At 48.9% G+C, this 25,675-nt stretch overlaps 1 protein-coding gene across 15 annotated transcripts in view; it reads left to right on the top strand.

Annotated features, from left to right (window-relative positions):
* The window catches only part of LOC119953729 (protein unc-13 homolog A), a 482,106-nt gene that overhangs the window by 323,531 nt on the left and 132,900 nt on the right, over window positions 1–25,675 (top strand). For all 15 annotated transcript variants that reach the window (XM_038778280.1, XM_038778279.1, XM_038778281.1 and 12 more), the window contains 2 exons: window positions 9,602–9,743; window positions 24,782–24,951. In XM_038778280.1, coding sequence (XP_038634208.1) covers window positions 9,602–9,743; window positions 24,782–24,951 — 312 coding nt within the window. The remainder of the gene's footprint in view (window positions 1–9,601; window positions 9,744–24,781; window positions 24,952–25,675) is intronic.

Consider the following 25,675-nt stretch of genomic DNA (forward strand, 5'->3'; position numbering starts at 1 on the left):
AATCCAGAAATAAAGGTAGATTTTGAGTCCGTGTCTGTAATCGTATTTCTGATTGCTACACCATAAGACCCAGAAGACATAGGAGCAGAATTAGGCCACTCGGCCCATCAAGTCTGCTCCCCCATTCAATCATGGCTGCTTTTCTCATCCCCATTCTCCTGCCTTCTCCCCATAACCCGTGATCCCCTTATTAATCAAGAACCTATCTATCTTTGTCTTAAAGAATCTCAGTGATTTGGCCTCCACAGCCTTCTGCGGCAAAGAGTTCCACAGATTCACAACCCTCTGGCTGAAGAAATTCCTCCTCATCTCAGTTTTAAAGGATCGTCCTTTTAGTCTGAGATTGTGTCCTCTGGTTCTAGTTTTTCCTACAAGTGGAAACATCCTCTCCACCTCCACTCTATCCAGGCCTCGCAGTATCCTGTAAGTTTCAATACGATCCTCCCTCATCTTTCTAAACTCTAACGAATACAGAACCAGAGTCCTCAACCGTTCCTCACTCGACAAGTTCTTCATTCCTGGGGTCATTCTTGCGAACCTCCTCTGGACCCTTTCCAAGGCCAGCACCTACAGAAACCTTCAATCATATTAAAATTACATTCTAATTCAATTTCAATATCCATGGCTATTTCCCATTCTCCCAATCTTTAGCTAATCCTCTAACTAATGCTGTTCCATGTTGGCTCCTGTTACCTATCAGCTCCAAGGATCTCCGACAGCCTGAAATTCACTCCAGCTAGCTATCAGTGCTTGCCTACACCACAGTGGGAGAAATTAGAGGCATAATAGATTTGAGATGATGTCGACCATACTTGCCAATGGGATTAGACAAAGTCAACATTGATTTATGAAAGGGAAATTATGTTTGACAAACCTACTGGAGTTTCTTGTGACAAGGGTGAACCAGTGGATGTGGTATATTTGGTTTTTCAGAAAGCTTTTGATTAAATCTCCAAGTAAGAGGTTAGTGCACAAAATGAAAGCGCAAGGGATTGGGGGTAATATATTGACATGGATTAAGAATTGGTTAACAGACAGGAAACAGAGCAGGAATAAATTTGTCTTTTTTCAAGTGGCAGGCAGTGTTTAGTGGGGTCCCGCAGGGATCACTACTTGCGCCCCAGCTGTTCACAATATACATCGATGATTTCGATAAGGGAACTAAATGTAATATTTCCAAATTTGCTGACGACACAAAATTTGATGGGAATGTGAGCGGTGAGGAAGATGTTAAGCGGCTTCTAAGTCATTGAATGGGCAGATACATGGCAGATGAAGTATAACGTGGATAAATGTGGAGTAATCCACTTTGGATGGAGAAACAAAATGGCAAAGTATTATTGAAATAGTAATAGATGGGGAATGTTGAATTATAAAGGTGTCCTTGTACACCAGTCACTGAAAATAAGCCTGCAGGTACAGCAAGCAGTTTGGAAGGCAAATGGTACGTTGACCCTCATTGTAAGAGGACTTGAGGACAGGAGCAAGGAGTCTTACTACAGCTGCAGAGGACTTGGTGGGACTATGCCTGGATTGCAGTTTTGGGGCGCGATTCTCCCAAAAGGGAACAAAGTTCCCAAGCGCGTGTGTTTAGCCATGTGTTACCCAGCGCTCACAGTGCCACGAAACACATGGCTATTCAACATGACTCGTGTTGAATAAGGGACCTGAATGGGAACACACAGCTGTGCCGCACATAGCCCCGTTTTATACAGTGCGGAGCGCCGCTTGCTGGAACGCCCCATTGTAGCAAATGGCGTCCCGATTTCCGAGGCCCTTGAAAAATCCAAGACCCCCCCCCCCCCCCCCCCCCCCCCCCCTCCCACAAGCCCGAAGGAAATATGGGAGGCTAATTGATGGCAACTGAGGGACTCAACCCTCTGCTGGTAGGCCCAAATTATACAGGAAGCCCAGCAGCTTTATCTGCAGAGGCTGATGTCAAGCAAGGTTTGTGGGGTGCCCTTTGCAGATACCCTGGATTGATCAGAGACATCTCACTCCCAAAGGTTATTTCTACCTGTTATCCTCCTCGTGGTCTCTTGAACCTGGCCCCTCACCCCCCACGCCAAACCCCTGACTCTATCTTTACCCGGGCCCCCCTGCGTGATGGGCTGTCTATATTCCCAGTGTCACCACCACTTCCAGTTGCAGTTTCTACGATTGTGGAGCCAAAATCAAGGTGGAAATTTCGCCTTAAAGCACTTAATGCTGCTCCCAGCGTTAAACTGCTGTAGGGCAGTCGTCAGGATTGACGTTAGCGTGTGAGGGAACCACAGTGCTCTGTAAAATTAAGACCATTATCTTCACTTCCTGTGGTGGTATGATTTGCATAGCTGTCTGTCATTGGTGCAGAACACCGGCTTACCATTGGCCCTGGTCGGTCATGTGCCTCTCGACCGATTGGTTGAGACCAGTCATGTGACGGCTCTCCGATTGGTCGAGAGGCTGAGTTAACCACGCCTCCATACCGAGGTATAAATAGTCGGAACGCCCGGCGGTCGTCCATTTTATTGTAGTCAACCGCAGGGCTAAGTTCTAGCTTATTAAAGCCTAACTTTTGTACAGCAACTCATCTCATGTGCAATTGATGGCTCATCACTTCCCATGTCAATTCCCCTCCACCAACTTCATCCGACTCCTCGGCCACTGTCTCAGGCTGAATCAGGCTGTTCACAACCTTGATGTCCTATTTCACTCCAAGTGCGGTTGCAACACTGCATCCTGTCCATTGCAAAGGCTGTCTATTTCCCCCTCCACAACTGATAAATATGACTTTAGACTGCTTGTTTTCTGCCCACATGTTATTAATGTTTTGGTGTTATTGGCATAAATGGATCACATCTGGCATAATGATTATATTAGAATAATAACCCAGTCTGTTTTACATGAGTGAAGACAAATTGGGTTTTTAGAAAATAATGCCTAATTTGTAACATTAAATGGGTTCTTTGCTGTGTGGTTTAATGTAGGAGACAAAGCTGATTATATGATTTTCTAATATTTTAATCAACTGTTATTTTACATTTCCTCATAGTCATTATAATCATACAAGTATCATCTGATCTAACCCTTCCTTGATACTCAATGAAAGAATGTAATTATTTTTCTGCTAATACACTCCTAGTTCTGATTTAAAATAAGTATGGTAACATAAATAAATCAACACATAAAAGGCTCAGAGCTGTGAAAAGTTTAAATAATGCTCTGTCACATATTATCCAAACAGTTATTGTAGGAGTTATGTCTAATTGTTGCAACCTCTGGGAGCCATGCTGAGATGAAAAATTACAGTTGCTTGTGCATTATTGAGCAATTAGGTTAGTTATGGGTGCTTCATCATTGCTTTGTATTTTTAATTAAATTGGCAGCACATGAAGTCACAACTGCAGGAAATCAGGGTAATGGTAGATTTATATAGGCAATAAGTTCACTGCAGGTTCATCACTCATTAGGAATTGCTTGCTGCTGTTGCTGACAGGCAGCATTAAAGGCCTTCTAATAAGAGAGCTTGAGTGGGTTGCACAACATTCTGAATCAGGTTAATAATATGCATGATTTCCTATATTGAAGGACAGGGAATACCTGACGAGAAAAGGGCGTGTGCCACTTCCGTGCCAGTGTATTGTCATGCAAAATGATATTGAGTGGCGTACCCAACATCATCACGGCCGACCGTGATAATAAGGTTGGTGGACAGAAATCGGGAGCCCACACAGTACCAGTACCAGCTCCCGTACCAGCCTCCCCGGACAGGCGCCAGAATGTGGCGACTAGGGGCTTTTCACAGTAACTTCATTGAAGCCTACTCGTGACAATAAGCGATTTTCATTTTCATTTCACAGCCACCTTATTCCAATTCAATTAAATTGCTTATTTAAACTTAATAATGCCATAATTGACTTGAATAAACCATGTTGGGAGCAACTAAGCGCTTGGAGAGTCTGAATCATGCAAGGTGGGTGATCGGGTTTTTTTATAATGATTGTACGGTGGGTTAAAAATCACCCTCAGAAGTTCAGGATGATGCGTGCTGCCAGTATTTGATATTGAGAGTTATGGTTTGGGGGGGATATATTTGCTGTTGAGAGGCATCAGATCTTCTGCAGAAAGAGGAATTTAGATCCTCAAATGTACCTCTGCCTTTTGGTAGTGAATACATGGGAAGATGCATCCTGCAATGAAGAGGAGATTGAGAGGGAGAGGAAGGAGGGCAAACGGTGAGGTTCAGCGTGAATTGGTAATTTTGTGAGGGTGGCAAATCTGTGCCGGCACACAAGAAGCTGATGCAGGTATAATGCTGCAAGAACAGTGACACAGAAGGACTTATACTGCTAATGGGCAGAGAATAGGCAAACACCTTCAGATGTCAGAGTCACAGGCCTAAATTTTCCAGTCCTGCCTGTCATGGGAATCGTGGTGGGAAAGGTGCATAATTTGATGGGCAAGCAAAAGGTCGTTGACTTTGGGCTGGTATTTTTGATCCCGTAGCGGGTAGGACTGGAAAATCCCACCCAAATGCAAGAGGAGATTTGGGCTGTCCAGGCTTCAGTAATCCCTCTTTGTGAGATTCTGGCAGGAGAGGTAACTTCCACCTGCATTGATGGTCACCCAATGCTGGTGACCATTGTGCTGAACGTCTTTGCCACTGGATCCTTTCATGCTGTCTGTGGAGACTTCAGAGGAATAATTCAACCTCACATCACTGCATCAAGGCCTTTCGAGGTGCAACGTCCCAAAGATTAGCTCAGTACACATCATTTTCAATGGACCGCAACAATCACCTGGAAAGAACTAGAGGCTTTTCACGATCACCGGTCTCCCCAGAGTCGAAGGAGCAATAAACTGCACTCACATCGCCATAAAGGTTCCAGCAGGCCTGTACATTCATTAATAGGAATGCCAATCACTCCTTAAACATTCAGTTGGTGTGTGGCCACAAAGATGAATTATGCAAGTATGTATAAGGTACCCGGGCGACTTTCGGACTTTCGAACTATATTCCTCTGATGATGGTGTCGAGGAGGTGAGGCAATATTGTTATGCATAAAAAGTAATAGTTTAAATTTACAAACCTAGTGACTGTAATTATTGGGCAGCCAAGGGCCAAAGACTTTGGGTATTTTTCTAAAAATTAATTCAATTGTTTTTTTGTTTTTTTTTGATAAACAATTTTGTTAAGACGTTTTGGCACAATAAACACAACAACAATATAAAACAGTGTGGAAAAACAATCATTTTAGTGCAAGAAAACTAGCTCCCCACCTACAAGGACCAGCTTAACTACCCTCCCTAATCTACATTGCCCTAACCCCCCCCCCCCCCCGCGCTGATGATTAATTTTCCGTGAAGAAGTCAATAAATGGTTGCCACCTCCGGGCGAACCCTGACAATGACCCTCCAAAGTGACCTTAATTTTCTCCATACTGAGAAAGCTCGCCATATCCGATAGTCAGGCCTCCGACTTCGGAGGTTTTGAGTCCCTCCATGCCAACAAAATTCGTCGCCGGGCTACCAGGGAAGCAAAGGCCAAAACATGTGCCAGGCTCAGCCTAATTCAATTCAAGGTCGTCCACCGGGCCCACATGACAGTGGCCCAGATGAGTAAATTTCAACATCAGCATCGCCAAAATATCAGCCTCTCTTTCCTCCTGGACTCCCGGGTCCTCGGAAACCCCAAAAATAGCCACCTCTGGACTCATTACCACCCCTGTTTTCAGTACCCGGGACATAACATCCACAAACCCCTGCCAGTACCCCCTGAGTTTTGGACATGCCCAGAACATCTGGACATACATGGTTCGCCAGCCCTCCCGAACATCTGGCGCACCTATCCTCCAATTCGAAAAATTTACTCATCCGGGCCACTGTCATGTGGGCCGGGTGGACGACCTTGAATTGAATCAGGCTGAGCCTGGCGCATGATGCGGTCGTGTTTACCCTACTCAGTGCCTCTGCCCATGCGCCCTCTTCCATCTCACCCCCGAGCTCCTCTTCCCACTTAAGCTTCAGCTCCTCGGTCTGTGTCTCCTCTGCTCCCATAAGTTCTTTATATCTATCCGAGACCCTCCCCTCCCCCACCCATCCACTGGACACTACCCTGTCCTGGATCCCCCTAAGTAGCAGGCGGAATTGCGGATAGCGATTAGGACTGTCAGAGGATACAGCAGGATTTAGATTGTTTGGAGATTTTGGCGGAGAGATAGCAGATGGAGTTTAATCCGAACAAATGTGAGGTAATGCATTTTGGAAGGTCTATTGCAGGTAGGGAATATACAGTGAATGGTAGAACCCTCAAGAGTATTGACAGTCAGAGAGATCTAGGTGTACAGGTCAACATGTCACTGAAAGGGGCAACATGGGTGGAGAAGGTAGTCAAGGAGGCATACGGCCTGTGGTTCTGGGTCTCTGCCTTCTATGACCTAGCCAGTTATGTATTCATCTTGCCAGCTCAACGCTGATCCTGTGTGACGTCACCTTTTGTACCAGTCTGCCATGAGGTACCTTATCAAAGGCCTTACTGAAGTCCATATAGACAACATCCACTGCCCCACCTGCATCAATCATCTTTGTGACCTCCTCGAAAAACTCTATCAAGTTAGTGAGACACGACCTCCCCTTCACAAAACCGTGCTGCCTCTCACTAATACGTCCACTTGCTTCCAAATGGGAGTAGATCGTGTCTCAAAGAATTCTCTCCAATAATTTCCCTACCATTGACATAAGGCTCACCAGCCTGTAGTTCCCTGGATTATCCTTGCTACCCTTCTTAAACAAAGGAACAACATTGGCTATTCTCCAGTCCTTCGGGACATCACCTGAAGACAGTGATGATCCAAAGATTTTTGTCACGGCCTCAGCAATTTCCTCTCTAGCCTCCTTCAATATTCTGGGGTAAATCCCATCAGGCCCTGGGTACTTATCTACCTTAATATTTTTCAAGACGCCCAACACCTCGTCTTTTTGGATCTCAATGTGACCCAGGCTATCTACACACCCTTCTCCAGACTCAACAAGCACCAATTCCTTCTCTTTGGTGAATACTGATGCAAAGTATTCATTGATTACCTCGCCCATTTCCTCTGGCTCCACACACAGATTCCCTCGCCTGTCCTTCAGCAGACCCACCCTTTCTCTGGCTACCCTCTTGCTTTTTATGTACGTGTAAAAAGCCTTGGGATTTTCCCTAACCCGATTTGCCAATGACTTTTCATGACCCCTTTTAGCCCTCCTGACTCGTTGCTTAAGTTCCTTCCTACTTTCCTAATATTCCACACAGTCCCGCTGTTTTCAGCAACATCTCCCTGTCTGCTCTGCCTCCAAGCCATACTGGCCCTATTCCCTAGTTCTCCCTCAATTTTTTCACCTTCTGACCTATCGCTCCAGTAGCCAGCCCACTGCCATACTAGTTTAAACCCTCCCAATTGACACTAGCAAACCTCGCAAACCTGGTGGCATGCTTGCCTTCATTGGCTGGGGCATTGAGTATAACAATTGTCAAGTCTTGTTGCAGCTGTATAGAACCTTGGTTAGGCCACACTTGGTGTATAGTGTTCAATTCTGGTCACCACACTACCAGAAGGATGTGGAGGCTTTAGAGAGGGTGCAGAAGAGATTTACCAGGATGTTGCCTGGTATGGAGGGCATTAGCTGTGAGGAGAGGTTGAATAAACTCAGTTCGTTCTCACTGGAACGGCGGAGGTTGAGCGGCAACCTGATAGAGGTCTACAAAATTGTGAGGGGCATAGACAGAGTGGATAGTCAGAGGCTTTTTCCCAGGGTAGAGGGGTCAATTACTAGGGGGCGTAGGTTTATGGTGCGAGGGGCAAGGTTTAGAGGAGATGTACGAGGCAAGTTTTTTTGCACAGAGGGTGCCTGGAACTTGCTGCCGGAGGAGGTGGTGGAAGCAGGGACGTTAGTGACGTTTAAGGGACATCTTGACAAATACATGAATAGGATGGGAATAGAGGGATACGGACCCAGGAAGTGCAGAAGATTTTAGTTTAGACGGGCAGCATGGTCGGCACAGGCTTGGAGGGCCGAAGGGCCTGTTCCTGTGCTGTACTTTTCTTTGGTCTTTGTTCATAATGGCACCACAAATGGATCAGAGCCACAAACAGTGACTGCTGCAAAATGCTGCCAAGGTTGAGCATTTTTGTGCCTTCACTGTACCTACCTTGCACAATAACATATTTAATGAGGGTTTACTCACCCTTGCCGATCTCAAGCGGTAACTCAGCCTCTTTTTATTGTCTCCAGTTTCGAGGCCCGACTCCCATGCTCTGACCTCCGTGACCGCCTCCTCCCAGACTGGTCGGGTTAAAGAGGGAGGTTTCCTCTTCTCTTTCGCTGGTGTAAGAACCTCACATCGGGCATCTGTGGAGGAAAACATGCAGGAACTAAACAGCTGCTAAAATTTCAGACCCTAACATATGCATGATCAGATTTCATGCCATCTGTGTTCACTGGCAACAAAGCCTCTGCAGAATTTAGCACACTTATCAGAATGATAACACTTACCTCAAACAATGCCTGATAATCTTTCAGATTTCAACTTCACAAAATTACCTCCGTCCAGGTAATGGCTCATGATTACAGACGCCGAACCACCCACCCTGTAGCTCAGATTGGGTGGGCAAACATCATGCCTTCAAACTCACCCCTGCAGCTACTAATTTGCTTATTGCCATTTTATATGGCAGGGAGCTGGAGTTGGCAATCCACCCACTTCCAGTTGCAGGTCCCACTTACCGAAATGCGACAGCCCCACGTTTCAGTTAATTTAATAGTCATATGCTATTAAGGGTGTGGCAGAAATTCTAGATCTGGCAATGTTAGATTTTCATGCAGAACACCAATGATTAATCATAATGTAACATTTTATTCCCAATTATCGAATGGAGCTCAGTTGACTTGAGTGTTCGGAGATGAAATGCTTTCAAGCTAGAGAAATCCCTTGTGTTGGTGAGCAAGAAATCCAGTTCACTGCATGGGCGGAAGGTTTTAACAACTTTAATTCTCAAAATCTGCATTCATTTTATACTTCTTGCTAGTTGATTGAGAACCTTTGCTTTACATCCTTTTCCTGCAAAGTATCCAGAAGCTTTATTTTTGTGGCTACTTAGAGGCTCACTCAGAGGTGTGAAAAATCTGTTGTTGACACTCCACACTCAATATCACAGATGAGGCTTTACGTTTATTCAAAAGGCCTAACCACTGTCTACCAGAATAGACTTCATTTCAGTCCTTCATTGGAGGTGCTGTGATTGTAATAACATGGATGAGATGAACTGGGCGTATTGCTTAGAGGCAATCTGGCTTGACATTGAGTTTTATTTCTCATGCGCATTTGATCTTATAGGAAGTTAAAATTTTACTGACTTCCTCTTTTTTTATGATCAACAAATCAATTTCCAGAATTTCCTGTTTCTATTTGTTTTGCAGTCGTTTTATCTGTTTCCCATGGTACATTTGAAAAATCTTTTGAGTTGATTTGAAATGTATTGCTACAACAAAAAACATTTATCAGAATAAATATTGAAACTTTGGAATGTTCCCTTGAATATTGAAATTGCTAATTAGAATCAATCTTTGAAATCTACAGTGGTCTGTGCTCAAGGTCTGCAAGCCAAAGATAAAACTGGCTCAAGTGATCCTTATGTCACAGTCCAAGTTGGGAAGACCAAGAAGCGAACCAAAACCATCTATGGGAATCTTAACCCGATCTGGGAGGAAAACTTCAATTTGTAAGTTACTTTGTATTTCATGTATGCATTTCATTTTCATATTTGTTCCAATATATGTAAATTTAACATCCAAAATGGATCAGCTCCTTCCTCCCGACACTTACAAAAAACTGATATTGGCACATGAAAATACACGATTTTGCATTCTATCGTTGCCACCTAGCTTGTTGAACACATTTTCCATCGTTCTGTTCAAATTTCTTCATTCTAGTTTCTAGCGTGTCTTGGTTAAAGTTGCCAGTGAGCTTCTATGGAACTATGACTGTAGTACATTACCCATTATCCTTCCTAATCTCTGTTCAGTAGTCTACCCTCTACAATGTTATGACCATGTGAGGAGGGGTAAAATTACTCTCCTATTCTCCCATTCCAGATTTGACCTTAAATGGGTTTTTTGTTGTTGAGTATTTCGAGATGGTGTGTTTTGCTAACTCTACAAGAGTCCCACTATTTATGTGTGAGGTTACTCAGACAGGTTATCTTTGGTTAGCCAAAGGGCAAGGTAAGTTTATTGAAATTATTTCCTGAGCTAATGAAAAAGTTAAAATGCAACCATTCAAATGGTCACACACATTCTTTTGGGCCCACACACAGTTTTTTACAGTTCATGAAAAATCAAGTTGTATCAAGTTAGCTATTCCTTGTCTGATCTCGATGTGATGGTTCCACACTGTGGCCATTTTGTTCAGGTGTCTTCCTGGATGTTGTTTGCAGCAGATTTCTTCTCAGAGTAGTTACTTTGCAAATCAACACAGCACTTCGAAGAGAGAGCGACAGAGAGGACACGCAACAACAATCAGCCTGTTTGGTACAGAGTAGTTTTTTGTTACTCTCTGGTATAGGATCATTTTTTTTTTGAAAATCTTTTTATTGGCGTTTCTGATATTTATAAACAGTTGTTGCTTATATACATTACATTTTTCTTGTCCGTGCTAATTTGCTTTATTTTACAGAGAGGTTTGTTTTGTCCTTCATTTGCCTAACAGGCAGACCAACTGCCCCCAAGTATCCAGGAAACCTCCTTCTGACCCTCGGATGGCATACTTAATCTTCTCCAGATGGAGAAATTCCGAGAGGTCAGCGAGCCATTCTGCAGCTTTGGGTGGTGCTGCCGATCGTCAGCCGAGCAGGATTCTCCAGGGAGAGTGGCAGCGAGCCCCACCGTTGAAGGTCTTTTCTGACTTCCTCCACCAGGCTGGTCAGGTTCCACTTGTGGATCTGTGGCCAGTCTCTGGCTATTTGGATCCGTAGGTAACGGAATCTGGTCTGGGCCATTTTGAACGGGAGCCCCTTCAGCTCTGTCCCTCCTCCTTTTGGGTTCACTAGGAATGTCACGCTTTTGCCCAAGTTAAGTTTGTAGCCCGAGAAGGTTCCAAACTCTTTCAGTATTTGCAGAATTGCCTTCAGTCCCTCCTGTGGCTTCAAGACATCGAGGAGAAGGTAATCTGCATAGAGTGAGACTCTGTGCTCTCTGGCTCCTCTCCGGATTCCCTTCCAGCTTTTTGCGTCCCGCAGGGCTATCGGCAGGGGTCTGATCGCTGGCACGAACAAGAGTGGGGACACAGGGCAGCTCTGCCTTGTTCCTCTCTACAGCTGGAAGTATTCAGAGCTGGTGGTGTTAGTTCGGAACTCGCTTTGGGAGTATTGTACAGGAGCCTCACCCAGGCGGTGAATCCCGCTCCCAGCCCAACCCGTTCCAGTACCTCGAGGTCCATTCAACTCTGTCAAAGGCCTTTTCTGCATCCAGGGAGACAATTGATGTGACCATCAATTCACAAGACACGTGGTTGGAAGTGAACAGTGGTTTTAATAGTCTTACAACAGAGCCTGCCTGCGACGAGATGAACTGGCAGGCAGGCTCACGACTGCCAAGCTTTATACTTCCGGTTATTGGGAGGAGCCATGGGCTGAGCCATGGGCGGAGGCAAGGGTGGATCCCAGTACAAACTCCTCATCTCCCACTATTGGCAAAGCCGCGCAACTGCTTGTATACCGAGCTTACATAGACACAGTACATCATATATAATAACAGTGTAAATTACACGTACTGTGATTCCCACAACCATCGCCTCTGGTGTTCTCTCCCTCGGGGGGGGGGGGGGTCATTATCACATTCAGCAGCCGCCTGATGTTCACTGTGAGCTGCTTACCCTTGACAAAGCCTGTTTGGTCCTTTGCGACCACCTCTGGTACGCAGCCCTCTTCCAGCGCGGCCCCCCCCCCCCCCCCCCCCCCCCCCCCCCCCCCCCCCGGTCTGTCTTCCCCACCACTGGTAGTTCCAGTCTGTCTAGGAACTGTTTCATTCCTGCATCCCCATCGGGGGGCTCGGAGGTGTACAGTCCCAGTAGAAGGTCTCGAATGCCCGATTGACTTAGAACATAGAACAGTACAGCACAGAACAGGCCCTTCGGCCCTCGATGTTGTGCCGAGCAATGATCACCCTACTTAAACCCATGTAACCCGTATACCCGTAACCCAGCAATCCCCCAATTAACCTTACACTACGGGCAATTTAGCATGGCCAATCCACCTAACCCGCACATCTTTGGACTGTGGGAGGAAACCGGAGCACCCGGAGGAAACCCACGCACACACGGGGAGGACGTGCAGACTCAACACAGACAGTGACCCAGCCGGGAATCGAACCTGGGACCCTGGAGCTGTGAAGCATTGATGCTAACCACCATGCTACCGTGAGGCCCCTTGGCTCCTTTGGCTCTGTTACCAGTCTGCCTCTGCTAACCTTAAGCTGTGCTATTTCTTTCATGGCTGCCTGCTTTCTCAGCTGGTGAGCCAATAGGCGGCCAGCCTTGTCTCCATGTTCATAGAAGGTCCCCCGTGTCTGATGGAGTTGGTACACTGCTTTACTAGTGGATAACATGTTAAAGTCCATTTCCAGCTTTTTCCTCTCCGGCAGCAGCTCCACGGTCGGAGCCTCGGAAGTATTTTCTATCGACTTCCGGAATGGAGTCCACTAGCTGTTGCCTGGCCACCCTCTCTTCCCTATCTCTACTTGCCTTGTAGGCCATGATCTCTCCTCTGATCACAGCCTTCAGTGCCTCCCAAAACGTGGAGATTAGGACCTCCCCGTTTTGATTGTTACTAACCTGTGGCCTGTGGCCTGCAATATGTTTTGGCAGAAAGCCTTGTCGGCTAGGAGGTCTGTGACCAGCCTCCATGTGAGGCGCTGAGCCCGGCCTGTCTCCAACCTCACACCATATAATGTGGAGCGTGGTCAAAGATAACGATCGCGGAGTAGTCCATTCCCGTGATTCCTGGACGCACTGATTTCTCCGCTGCAAAGAAGTCGGTACGGGTGTATACCTTGTGCACCTGCGAAAAGAACAAGAACTCCTTTTTTCCCGGGTGCTGGAACCTCAATGGGTACACCTCCCCCATCTGTTCCATGAAGGTCCCTAGATCTCTAGCCATGCCAGACTTTTTCCCCGTTCTGGGGTTTGATCTCTCAGTCAGTGGGTCTACCATGCAGTTAATGTCACCTCCCATAATCAGCCGGTGTATGTCAAGGTCGGGGATTTCCGCCATGGTCTTATTAGGAATTCTGAGTCGTCCCAGTTGGGAGCGTACACATTTACCAGTACGACCGGTGCCCCTTCCAGGACACCGCTGACCATGACGTATCTTCCCCCTGGGTCCGTAACTGTCTTGGTTCCCGTAAACCTCGTCCTTTTGCTAATTAATATTGCGACCCCCCCCCCCAGCCCTCGTCCTGTAGCATGAGTGGTACCTAGCCCTTACTTACCAGCAGTCGGTCCTTCTCCCTCAGGTGCGTCTCTTGTAGGTAGATTATGTCTGCTTTTAGGCTTCTTAGGTGGGCGAACACGCTGGATCTTTTCACTAGGCCGTTCAGTCCCCTAACATTCCAGATAACAATCCTAGTGGGGGGTTTCTGACACCCCCGGTCCTGTGGGATCACCCATACTTACCTGATGGACGTGCCTCTGCTCTCCGGGGTTTCCCATTGCTAGGGGGCCGTCCAAAATGGCCAGGGTCACCTCTCTCACCATGGGGTCGGGCGCCAGCGCTCGGGGTTTCCCTTTGCCCAGGGGGCACCCAATGTGGCCACCAGCTGTGTGTACACCACGTGGGTGCGCCCTTGCGCTCCAGGGTCTCCCTCTGCCCTAATGCCCTCTCACGTGGCTGTTTGCAGCACCCTCTTGGTTCCTCGCCTTGCTCCACGCCCACCGAGGCCTATGTCTGTACTGCTTCACTGTCTCACCGTTCTCTTTGCTTCTCTTTTGTTCTGCGTTCTCCCCCAGACTCCTCTCTACCCCCCCCCCCAGCCCCTGTCCCTTTGTTCCCCCCCCCACGGGTTCTCCCCCCCCCTTCTGCCCCCACTCCCCTCCTTGTGCCAGGTGCTCCTCCTCCCCTCAGAGGTGCACCGTGGCTCTCCTTGTCTTACCCTCCTGTTTGCTTTCCTCACCCTCATTTCCCTCACTCCACTCCTCCCCCCGCAATTGCTTTGAGAGAGGAGACAAGCTCTGAAACGAGGCAGCACAGTCCCGCGCAAGGCATAAAACACATGTGCACAGTTCATGAGTCCATTGTTCTTGTTTGCGGTCTGTCCTCCGCTCTTTGTCCTTGTTTTCCCTTCCTTTTCCGTACCCATTGCGTCTTTCATTGCAGTTGTGTGTGCTTCTCCCCCAGTTTGTTCACTCTAACAAACTTATCAGCCGCCTCTGGGGTGTTAAAATACAGCTCTTTCCCCTCAAATGATACCCGGAGTTTGGCCGGGAATAACATCCCAAATTTTATCTTGCTTTTGTGCAGTGCTGATTTCGTCTTGTTGAACTCAGCCCTTTTTTTTCGCCAGGTCCGCCCCAATGTCCTGATACACCCTTATGGTCTCCTTCCCACATGCTCAGTTTCAATTACTGGGCCCACTTTAGGATTCTCTCCCGGTCTTGGAAACGGTGCAGCCTTGCAATAATTGCTCTGGGCTGGTCTCCGGCTTTGGGCTTGGGTTGGAGCGACCCGTGCGCCCTGTCTATTTCTGGTGGGTTTGGGAATACCTCCTTTCCCACCAGCTTGCCCATCATTTGGGTGATGTAGCCTGGTGGGACTCTGCCCTCTATCCTCTCTGGCAGACCCACTATTTTAATGTTCTGCCGTCTGGACCTATTTTCCTGGTCCTCCACTTTCCCTCTTAGGCCCCCCTGGGCCCTTACTAACCTTTTGACCTCTGCTTCTAGGGTTATCACCCTGTCGCTCTGGTCCGAGGTGGCCCTCTCCAACTCCAGAATCGTTTTTTTCTGCACCTTCACTTCCCTTTCCAGGCTTTCGATGGTCTACTGCATTTTGTGTGTCGTCTCCTTCATCATTGCTTGGAGCTCCGACCAGAGCGCCTCCTTTATGCTGGTCACTGCGTCCTGCTCTCGCTCCGCTGCTTGGTCCACCATCGTTTTCCCTTTCAGGCTCGCCTGTACCACCGTCTCGTTTGGTGGGGCCGCCTGCCTGCACGTCCGCCGCTCATGCACCCTTCCTTTGCTGCTGCTTGCGTCTCGCTGTCCCTTCGATTTGGTGTTTTTCTTTCCTCCAGCCATCTGTCTGTCTCTCTTTCTTTCCCCACTGCTGTTCCTTACCCTGAGGTTACTCTTCCTTCCCCCGCTCCTCTACTCTCGCTTGATCTGCCTCGGGCTTCGGGTTTCCTTTCTTTTGTTGGGGGGTGGGGCGGGATGTTGTGGGTGGTTCCCTTCCTCTTTTTATGAGGGCCACGAAGAATCCAGCACATGTTGAAGGATAGAAATAACATTTATTTACAATAACATTGTGGTGAATGTATAACATAAATTCACATTGTATATCACTGTGTCCCTGTGGGCTCCATCTGTGAGCTGTTGCGCGGCTCTGCCCACAGGGGGAGATGAGGAGCATGTATAGGGCTCCGCCTTTGGCTCTGCCGATGACTCCGCCCACAACCGGAAATATGAAGTGCTGCTGTCTTGCGAGGTTGCCTTCAGTTCAGCTAGTCACAGGCAGGCTCAGTTGTAAGTCGATTAAAGCCACACTTTACTTCAACTCGTGTCTCTGAGTGAATTGATGGTCGCATCAATTTAATCGACTTAAAAAACTACCATGGAATCAGCCCTCAAACCTGATCGACTGGAACTCGATCCACAGGCCGCAGAAGCGAAGGAAATATTTCTGCATTGGCTTCAGTGCTTCAAGGCCTACCTGGCTGCTATCATTGAGTGGTGCATCGGACAGCTGAAAATGCGGTTTTAATGCCTGGACTGATCTGGTGGTGCACTACACCCCCCAGAAGGTCTCCCACTTTGTGATGGTCTGCTGTGCCCTCCACAATCTGTCACAGCAGTGGGGCAACATGTGGGACTACCTCCGCTGTTACTGAAGAACAGAAACTCAGTCTTCTACACGCACGGGTGAGCCATCGTATTTCAACTCAACTTGATAGTACCGACTCGTACACCGAGGCCCTCGCGATACTCGACCGCCTGTACATGCGGCCCGTAAATGAAGTTTATGTGCGGCACATTTTTACAACCCGCCACCAGCGCCTTGCAGAGTCGCTAGAAGAATACCTGAGCGACCTGAAAGCTCCAGCACGAGAATGTAACTTCCAGGCTGTGGCAGCCTCCGAGCACGTGGAACTCGCCGTCCAAGATGTGTATGTTGCAGGGGTCCGGTCTAATTACGTGCGCCAGCGTCTCCTCGAAAAAGGGGCACAGAACCTGGAAGACACGGTAACGCTAGCGACTTTGTTAGAGGTCGCTTTTCAAAGCTTAAACTCGTTCCCGGCCGACCACGCGACCCCATTGTGGACCCCCGACCAGAGACTACCCCAGGCCTGCACCGCGCGGCCGCCCGCCCATCACGGATGGCTATTCTGCCACTTTTGCGGCCAGCCCCAACACCCCGGCAGCACTGCCCGGCCCGCAACGCGACCTGCAGCAGCTGCGGGCGGAAAGGACACTTTGCGAAGGTATGCCTAGCTAAAACTAAAAACTCCAACTCGAACGCTAACCAGAGCACTCACCCCTCCAACTCACAGGCCTGCAGACCTCGCAATGTGGAAGCGTGTCTGCCGACTCCGCCTCCGCACGACATGTGCGACTCATGGGGGCCGCCATCTTGGCAATCCTCCCCCACGCGGCCGGCCATGTGCGATTCATGGGGGCCGCCACCTTGGGCGCCATCTTCCTCGCCGCCAGCCACGTGCGATCAACAGCGGCCATCTTGGATGCCATCTTCCTCGCCGCCCGCCACATGCGATCAATGGGGGCCGCCATCTTGGCCATCACCCGAGATGCCACTCAACGACTACGACCTTCGCGGACAGTCATCACGGGGCCGCTCCTGCACCGCTCACCATGCCACCGACTACCCGCAGCTCAGTGCAGTCACTTCGGACCAGTCACGGCCAAAGCACCTCAGAAGCTCCATGATGTCCATTCTAATCAACGGATACCAGACACCGTGCCTCTTCAACTCCGGGAGCACCGAGAGCTTCGTTTACCCTAACCTGGTAAGATGCAGCTCGCTCCTGATATTTCCAACACAGCAAACTATCTCCCTCGCCTCGGGGTCGCACTCTGTCCAGATACAAGGGCGCACTATTGCAACACTAACGATACAGGGCGCCAACTACTCCAACTTCCAATTGTATGTACTCCCAGACCTCTGCGCCCCTCTCCTCCTAGGACTGGATTTCCAGTGTAACCTCAGGAGCCTCACACTCTTCGGCGGACCCCTTCCCCCTCTCACTATATGCAGTTTAGCAACACTAAAAATCGACCCCCCTCCACTTTTCGCTAATCTCACCACTAACTGCAAACCAGTGGCCACTCGCAGCAGGAGGTATAGCCTGCAGGACAGAGTATTTATTAGAGCCGAAGTCCAGCGGCTCTTACGTGAGGGAGTCATAGAGGCCAGTAATAGCCCCTGGAGAGCTCAGGTGGTGGTCGTCAAAACCGGGGGAAAGCTCCGGATGGTGGTTGATTGCAGCCAGACCATTAACTGGTTTATGCACCTCGATGCGTACCCACCCACAGATTGCAGACATGGTAAATCAGATCACCCAGTACCGCATCTTCTCCACGGTGGATCTGAAGTCTGCATACCACCAGCTCCCAATCCGCCCAGAGGACCGCCACTACACGGCGTTCCAAGCAGATGGCCGCCTCTTCCATTTCCTCCGGGTTCCCTTTGGCGTCACAAATGGGGTCTCGGTGTTCCAACGAGCAATGGACCGAATGGTGGACCAGTACGGGCTGTGGGCCACGTTTCCGTACTTCGATAATGTCACCATCTGCGGCCATGACCAGCAGGACCACGACGCCAACCTCCACCGATTTCTCCAAACCGCCCAAAAACTCAACCTCACATATAATAAGGAGAAATGCGTTTTCCGCACAACCAGACTAGCCATCCTCGGCTACATCGTGGAAACGCGCCCCCTCTTACAACTCCCTCTCCCCCACTGTTCCAGAGCCCTCAAGAGGTGCCTCGGATTTTTCTCCTACTACGCCCAGTGGGTCCCCCAGTATGCGGACAAAGCCCGCCCACTGTTTAAGACTACACACTTCCCACTGTCAGCCGAGGCCCGCCAGGCCTTCAACTGATTTAAGGAGGGCATCGCCAAAGCCACCATGCGGGTGGTGGATGAATCCGTCCCATTTCGGGTGGAGAGCGACGCCTCGGAGGTCGCTCTCGCTGCGACTCTGAACCAGGCAGGGAGACCAGTAGCGTTCTTCTCCCGAACCCTGTCCACTTCGGAATTTCGACACTCCTCAGTCGAATAGGAAGCCTAAGCCATTGTGGAAGCCGTACGGCACTGGAGGCACTACCTCGCAGTTAGGAGGTTTACCCTCATCACCGACCAGAGATTGGTTGCCTTTATGTTCGATAACTCGCAGCGGGGCAAAATAAAAAATGACAAAATCTTGAGGTGGAGGATCGAACTCTCCACCTATAATTATGATATTGTATACCGTCCGGGGAAGCTTAACGAGCCCCCAGATGCCCTGTCCCGCGGCACATGTGCCAGCGCGCAAGACGACCGACTACAGGCTATCCACAATGACCTCTGCCACCCGGGGGTCATCCGGCTCGCCCACTACATCAAGGCCCGCAATCTGCCTTTCTCCACCGAGGAGGTTAAAGCTGTCACCAGGAATTGCCTGATCTGCGCGGAGTTTAAACCGCACTTCTATAGACCAGACAAGGCCCACCTGGTAAAGGCATCCCGGCCCTTTGAACGACTGAGTTGATTTCAAAGGGCCCCTCCCCTTGACCAACCGTATTATCTATTTCCTTAATATCATAGATGAATTCTCCCGCTTCCCGTTTGCCATCCCATGCCCCGATATGACCTCCCATACAGTCATCAGAGCCCTGCACAGTGTCTTCACCCTGTTCGGTTTCCCCAGCTACGTCCACAGTGATGGGGGTTCGTCCTTCATGAGCGACGAGCTGCGTAAGTATCTGCTCGCCAAGGGCATCGCCTCGAGCAGGACTACCAGCTATAACCCCAGGGGGAACGGGCAGGTGGAGAGGGAGAACGCGACGGTCTGGAAGACCGTCCTACTGTCCCTATGGTCCAGGAATCTCTCGACCTCCCACTGGCAGGATGTCCTCCCCGACGCGCTCCATGCAATTAGATCCCACGTGTATGGCCACTAATCAGACTCCTCACGAGCGATTATTTGTTTTCCCTAGGGGCACTACCACGGGGCCTCGCTTCCATCCTGGTTGAGGACACCGGGCCCTGTCCTCCTTTGGAAGCACATCCGGACACATAAAACAAACCCGCTGGTAGAGAGGGTCCTACTCCTGCATTCAAACCCCCACTACGCATTTATCGAGCACCCCGACGGCCGACAGGACACCGTTTCCCTCCGGGACCTGGCACTTGCAGGATCTACCACTACTACTACCACTACCGCCGAGGTACACCACACCCCACCTGACCCTGCACACCCTGCGGCCCTGCAGGTTTCCTGCGCCCCCTTTCACCCATCACACCGGTCAGGAACAAAGCTCTGGAAGAACCACCCCTGGAGTCCACCCTCTGATTCACACTGAACATCTGCACACAGCCATCCGAAGCGGCTGCAACACGGTGCTCCGCCGGTCCCAGCGAACGATTTGAGCACCGGACCGACTAAACTTATAGACCCGTCACCCCTGCCGGACTTGATTTTTTTAACAGAGGGTGAATGTATAACATAAATTCACACTGTATATCACTGTGTCCCTGTGGACTCCATCTGTGAGTCGTTGCGCGGCTCTGCCCACAGGGGGAGATGAGGAGCATGTACAGGGCTCTGCCGTTGGCTCCGCCCTTGGCTCCACCCATGGCTCCGCCTACAACCGGAAGTATAAAGTGCTGTGGTCTTGCGAGCCTGCCTTCAGTTCAGCTAGTCGCAGGCAGGCTCAGTTGTAAGTCGATTAAAGCCACAGTTTACTTCAACTCGTGTCTCTGAGTGAATTGATGGTCGCATCAAACATACACACACACACACATATACAACAGCAGCAGCAACTCCCTTGCTGCTCACTCCTCTCTAGCTGGTTCCAACTGGACAACTCTATTTATGCAGGGAATCTGCTAATGATTTCTCCACCCCCCTCATTGGGGAAGCTCATACTCCCTAAGGATTGTGGGATTGCCATTAGTCCCCAGCCAGTGGTAAGCAGGCAGGTTATAACCTCCCTCCCCCCTGGCGAAGGAGGACGTCGAACTAATTTTGCCGCAGGCTGGACACCATTTCCACGAGGCCCTGGAACGGACAGTGTGTAACAAGATGGCGCTTTTGTGATGAACGTCATAACAATTGTACATCCACGGCCCGTGGGCCCGAGGACTCCCCCTCTGAGGCGTCCTGTGTCTCCATCTTGGAGTCGGAGTCCGCTGCCTCAGTCATCTTGGCATCTCTATCTCCATGCGGTTCTGAAACGACCTGCACAGGCTTTGAGTGTGGCCCCAGAGGAAGATTGTGAGGAATACTCTCCACTGTGTCTGGTCTCTGTGGCTGTAGAAATGAGCTCCGGGGGCAGGGAATCTTTGGAAGAGATGGTCTTCTGGGCCGAACATGGTCTACATGCTTGCACTGGAGACGACCCTGGGCTTGCACCTGGTAAGAGAAAGGGCCCATTGGGCGAAAGAAAATGCCAGGGACCCACTGGGCACCACCAGCAAAATTTCGAATCAACACTGGGTCACCGGGCGACAATTGCCGAATCGGCCGATGCCGAGAAAAACCATGTCCCTGCCGTTCTTGTGTGCGGTGTACTTTTGCGCCAATGTCCGGGAAAACCATGCTAAGGCGGGTGCGAAGTCTCCGGTCCATTAGGAGTTCTGCGAGAATTACCCCAGTTACTGCATGTGGGAACTGTATGAAAACAAAAAACAAGCCAGTCTCGTGTCCATAGACCCGAAGACTGCTTCTTTAGGCCCCGTTTGAATGTCTGCACTGCGCGCTCCGCCAACCCATGGGCAGTTGGGTGGTATAGTGTGGTGTGGATATGGCATATGCTGTTTAACTTCATGACCCTCGCAAACCCCTCACTTGTGAACGGAGTGCCGTTGTCCGTGACCAGCACCTCGGGGACGCCATGTATACTGAAAGACAAACAAATCTTCTCGATTGTTGCGCAGGACGTTGTGCCTACGATCTTATGCACCTCTAACCATTTTGACTGAGCATCGATTAATAAAAGGAACGTGGATCCTTGAAAAGGGCCGGCGAAATCTGCGGATTTCCCAGTGATGTAGGAGCGCGGCCAGCGGAAGCTTCTGCTGCTCCTGGCAAATGGAGCAGTTTTGGGCCGCCTTCTCAATGTCGAGGCCTGGCCACCTTCTCAATGTCGAGGCCTGGCCACCAGACATAACTCCAGGCCAACATTTTCATTTTGGTCACACCCGGATGCCCATTGTGCAAGTCCCTCAGCATCAGCTCCTGTCCTTTTTCTGGGTCAATCACACGCGTCTCCCACAAGAGGATACCGTCTTCCACGCTAAATTCTGACAGCTTGGAGGAAAATGCCTGCCACTCACCTGGGAGCTGTCTATGCTGCCCACCATATATGACTATGTGCCGAACCTTTGATAGGACTGGCTCCGTCTGGGCCCACTCACGGATCTGTGATGCAAGGTGTCCATAAAATTTAGGGTTGCAACCACCTCACCAGTCGTGGGGGTCGTTATGGGGCTGGTCGATAAAGGCAATCGGATCAGTGCGTCGGCATTCGCTAATTGGGTTCCTGGTTTGTGCTCCAGAGAATGCTCGTAGGCAGTGAGCAACAAAGCCCAGCGCTGGATCCGTGCGGAAGCAATGGGCGGTATTGGCTTATCCTCTCAGAAAAGTCCCAGTAGAGGCTTTTGATCAGTCATGATAGTGAAATGGCGCACCATACTGGTGGAAGCGTTTCACTGCAAAGACCACCGCCAGGCCCTTCCTCTTTCTCGATCTGCACATACTTCTTTTCCGCTGTAGTCAATGTTCGGAAGGCGAAAGCTATCGGCCGCTTGGCCCCGTTTTCCATCCTGTGGGATAGGACGGCCCCAATACCATAAAGGGGTGCATCACACGTGATGAGCAAAGTTTTTCCAGGATCATAGTGGGTTAGTAACCCAGATGACGACAATTGTTGTTTTAACCGCCGGAAAGCGGTTTTTTGCGGCTGACCCCAAACCCAGGTATGATTCTTCTTCAGCAGAAGATGCAACAGGGTCAGCGTAGTTGCCAGATTGGGGAAGAGCTTCCTGTAATAGTTTACGAGGCCGAGAAAAGAACAAAGATGCAAAGTGTCAGTCGGCGCGGGGGCCTGTTGAATTGCGCGCACTTTCTCTGCGACGGGGCGCAAACCTTCGCCGTCCACCCCATAACCCATGTAGACTACTTCCTTCGCCTGAAAGACACACTTTGTACGACGTAAACGGACTTCAGCCTCTGAAAAGCGTCTAAGGACAGCCTCCAAATTTTCCAAATGTTCCTGCTCCGATGACCCTGTAATCAAAACGTCATCTAAGTAGACAGCGGCACGTGGTTAACCTCTCAAGACCTCCATGACCGTTGAAAAAAAGCACAGGCAGAGGATACCCCAAAGGGCAACCATGTATATTCCTACAGGCCCTGGTGTATATTAATAGTCACATTTGGCCGGGAGGCAGGGTCCAGCTCAACTGTAGGTAGGCGTGACTCATATCTAATTTCGTGAACGAGAGTCCGCCTGCAAGCTTCGCGTAGAGATCCTCTGTGCGAGGCATTGGATATCGGTCGAGCCGGGAAGCCGTATTCACTGTAAGTTTATAGTCGCCACACAAGCAAACTGTGGCATCTGGCTTTATTACAGGTACAATTGGTGCTGCCCAGTCAGCGAAACGGATGGGCCTGATAATACCCAAGGACTCCAAACGAGTGAGCTCCCCTTCTATGTTCTCGAGCAAGGCGTAAGGCACGGGCGCGCCCGGAAATAGCGCGGCGTGGCTCCTGGTTCGACTTGATACGGGTTACGGCCCCTTTTATTTTCCCCAAACCGGGCTGGAGTACATCTGGGTACCGTCCTAGTACCTCCGTCAATCCTCCAGAACCTATTTCGAGGATGTGCTGCCACTGCAGCCGCAAATGGCACAACCAGTCCCGACCCAACAGGCTGGGCCTGTGGCCGCGCACCACGATAAGTGGGAAACACCCCTCCTGGTGTCCATAAACAACAGGGGTCATCGTAGTTAAGCAGTTAAGTGCTTTCTGCTGAGAAGAAAGACGAAGTGTAAGCCCTTATCTTCTAGATATTTATAAACATTGTGGCGAGCTTCAGAGCACGGTGCCTGAGATGCATTCAACCATGAAGGAAAATGGCAATAAATAATCCAGACACCTGACTCTCTGGAAGCAATTGCCCTGTCAATTACAGCCTACTAAATGCTATTTAACTTTAAAAGTGAATAGAAGCCTCGCAGATCAAAGAATCTGAGGGAGTTTAAAGCTTTGTGATGTGTTTTGACTTTCTGCTGCTGTCAACACTTCTGTCTGAGGCAGCAGGTGTAAGGGGCTAGAATGACAAAAAGCAGATATTTTTCACTGCTTCTGCCTGGACTGTTTTTTAGCTCTCAGGTAGGAGTGACTGATGGGAGGGGTGGGGTAGTCTCTGATATGGGGTGGTCTTTGATGTGGGGTCTCTTTTGGGGGTCTGATGTGGGCATGGGTGGGAAGAGATTGGGTCACCCTCATGCATGTGTGCATGCTGTGAGGGAGTGACCCATATTTCCCATTGTGCTGGGGGGTGTGTATGCTCCTAGTTGTCAGCAGGGATTGGGGGTGGGGGGAGGTAGGATTTGCATTGTGGCGGAATGGAAGCCAGTCACCGGACCTCTGTATTGAACCACCCGCTCAAAATTGCGGCCGGATAGCAGGATTCCAAACAGAACCCCACCGGCTTCGGGGCTGGTTTAGCACACTGGGCTAAATCCCTGGCTTTTAAAGCAGACCAAGGCAGGCCAGCAGCACGGTTCAATTCCCATACCAGCCTCCCCGAACAGGTGCCGGAATGTGGCGACTAGGGGCTTTTCGCAGTAACTTCATTTGAAGCCTACTTGTGACAATAAGCGATTTTCATTTTCATTTCATTTTTCATACGTTTGCATGGCAAAAGAGAGTGAATGCTACTGGCCGATTCTACTCCGGCGGGACCACTTAGTCTCCCAAACGGAGAATCCTGCGCTGTTTCTCTCTCTGCCGATTCTGTGAGACTTTGGGTATTTCCAGTATTTTCTGTTTTAATTTCAGATTTCCAGAATCTGTTGTTTTAAAAATTATTTTGTCTGTTTCTTCGCTGTTTCGTACACCTATAGTCAGAGCTTGATTTGCTCATGCATTTCGGCCAACTCTGTTCCATAACACCTATTTATTCTAAATTATACACAGTACCTTAACATATAAACTCAGTTAATTTGTTGAAAATTCATACTTTCATCTATTTGAAAATGTTAAAAAGCAGAGTAAGTTGAACAGAGAACTTTGTTGATTCAGAAAATAACAATTGTTTCACTTCAGTGAATGTCACAATTCATCTGACCGAATTAAAGTACGAGTTTGGGATGAAGATGATGATATCAAATCACGAGTAAAACAAAGGTTTAAGCGGGAATCCGATGATTTTTTGGGTCAGACCATCATTGAAGTTCGAACTCTAAGTGGAGAGATGGACGTCTGGTATAACCTAGGTATGTGCCAATATTTAGCTTTCCCCATTAGATATTTGCTCTGGCTGTTCTGTATTGCTTCTAGACATGTCTTAGTGGATAATAATTTGCAATGTGACAATGCCCACACAAATGCAAGTTGCCCAGAAGATCTATCATACTAAGCCCCAAAATGCTGTGTAGAGCAGCGTGATGATGGACATGCAAAAATGAATACCTCGACCTTTTCTATTGAATTAGGGCATGACGAGATGACTAACAATCAGGATACAACAGTCATGGAAATAGCATCAACACATTCTCAATATAATTTGTTAAGTGGTGCAGACCTCCGAGTTATGCTGCTAAAAATATGTTGAATATTTTTATTTGTTTTCATTTCCTTTTTCAGTTACTGTTTTAAAGTCTATTGATGTGAACACAGTCAAAAGAAAATGCTGCAAGGCCTGAGATACATTACCATACAGGTTTTTGATTTTGTTTTAAAGTGTGTGTCTGTATTGTACAAGCTTAAAGATAAATTAAAGATCATATGCTACTCTGCATTTCAACTACAGAGTTCAACACATAATATCTAATATAAAGTTATCAAAACACTTTATGTTTTATTAATGACATTCAGTGTTAATAATTTTACCTGTTTTCATTTGTAACAAAACTCTCAGTAAATAATGTTGTTTAAACAATCTATTTAAGACCTTGAAATACAAGAAATTAAATACAGTAAAGGTAAATATAGAATTAA

The sequence above is a fragment of the Scyliorhinus canicula genome, chromosome 18 (genome assembly GCF_902713615.1).
Source record: "Scyliorhinus canicula chromosome 18, sScyCan1.1, whole genome shotgun sequence".
Taxonomy (NCBI): Eukaryota; Metazoa; Chordata; class Chondrichthyes; order Carcharhiniformes; family Scyliorhinidae; genus Scyliorhinus; species Scyliorhinus canicula.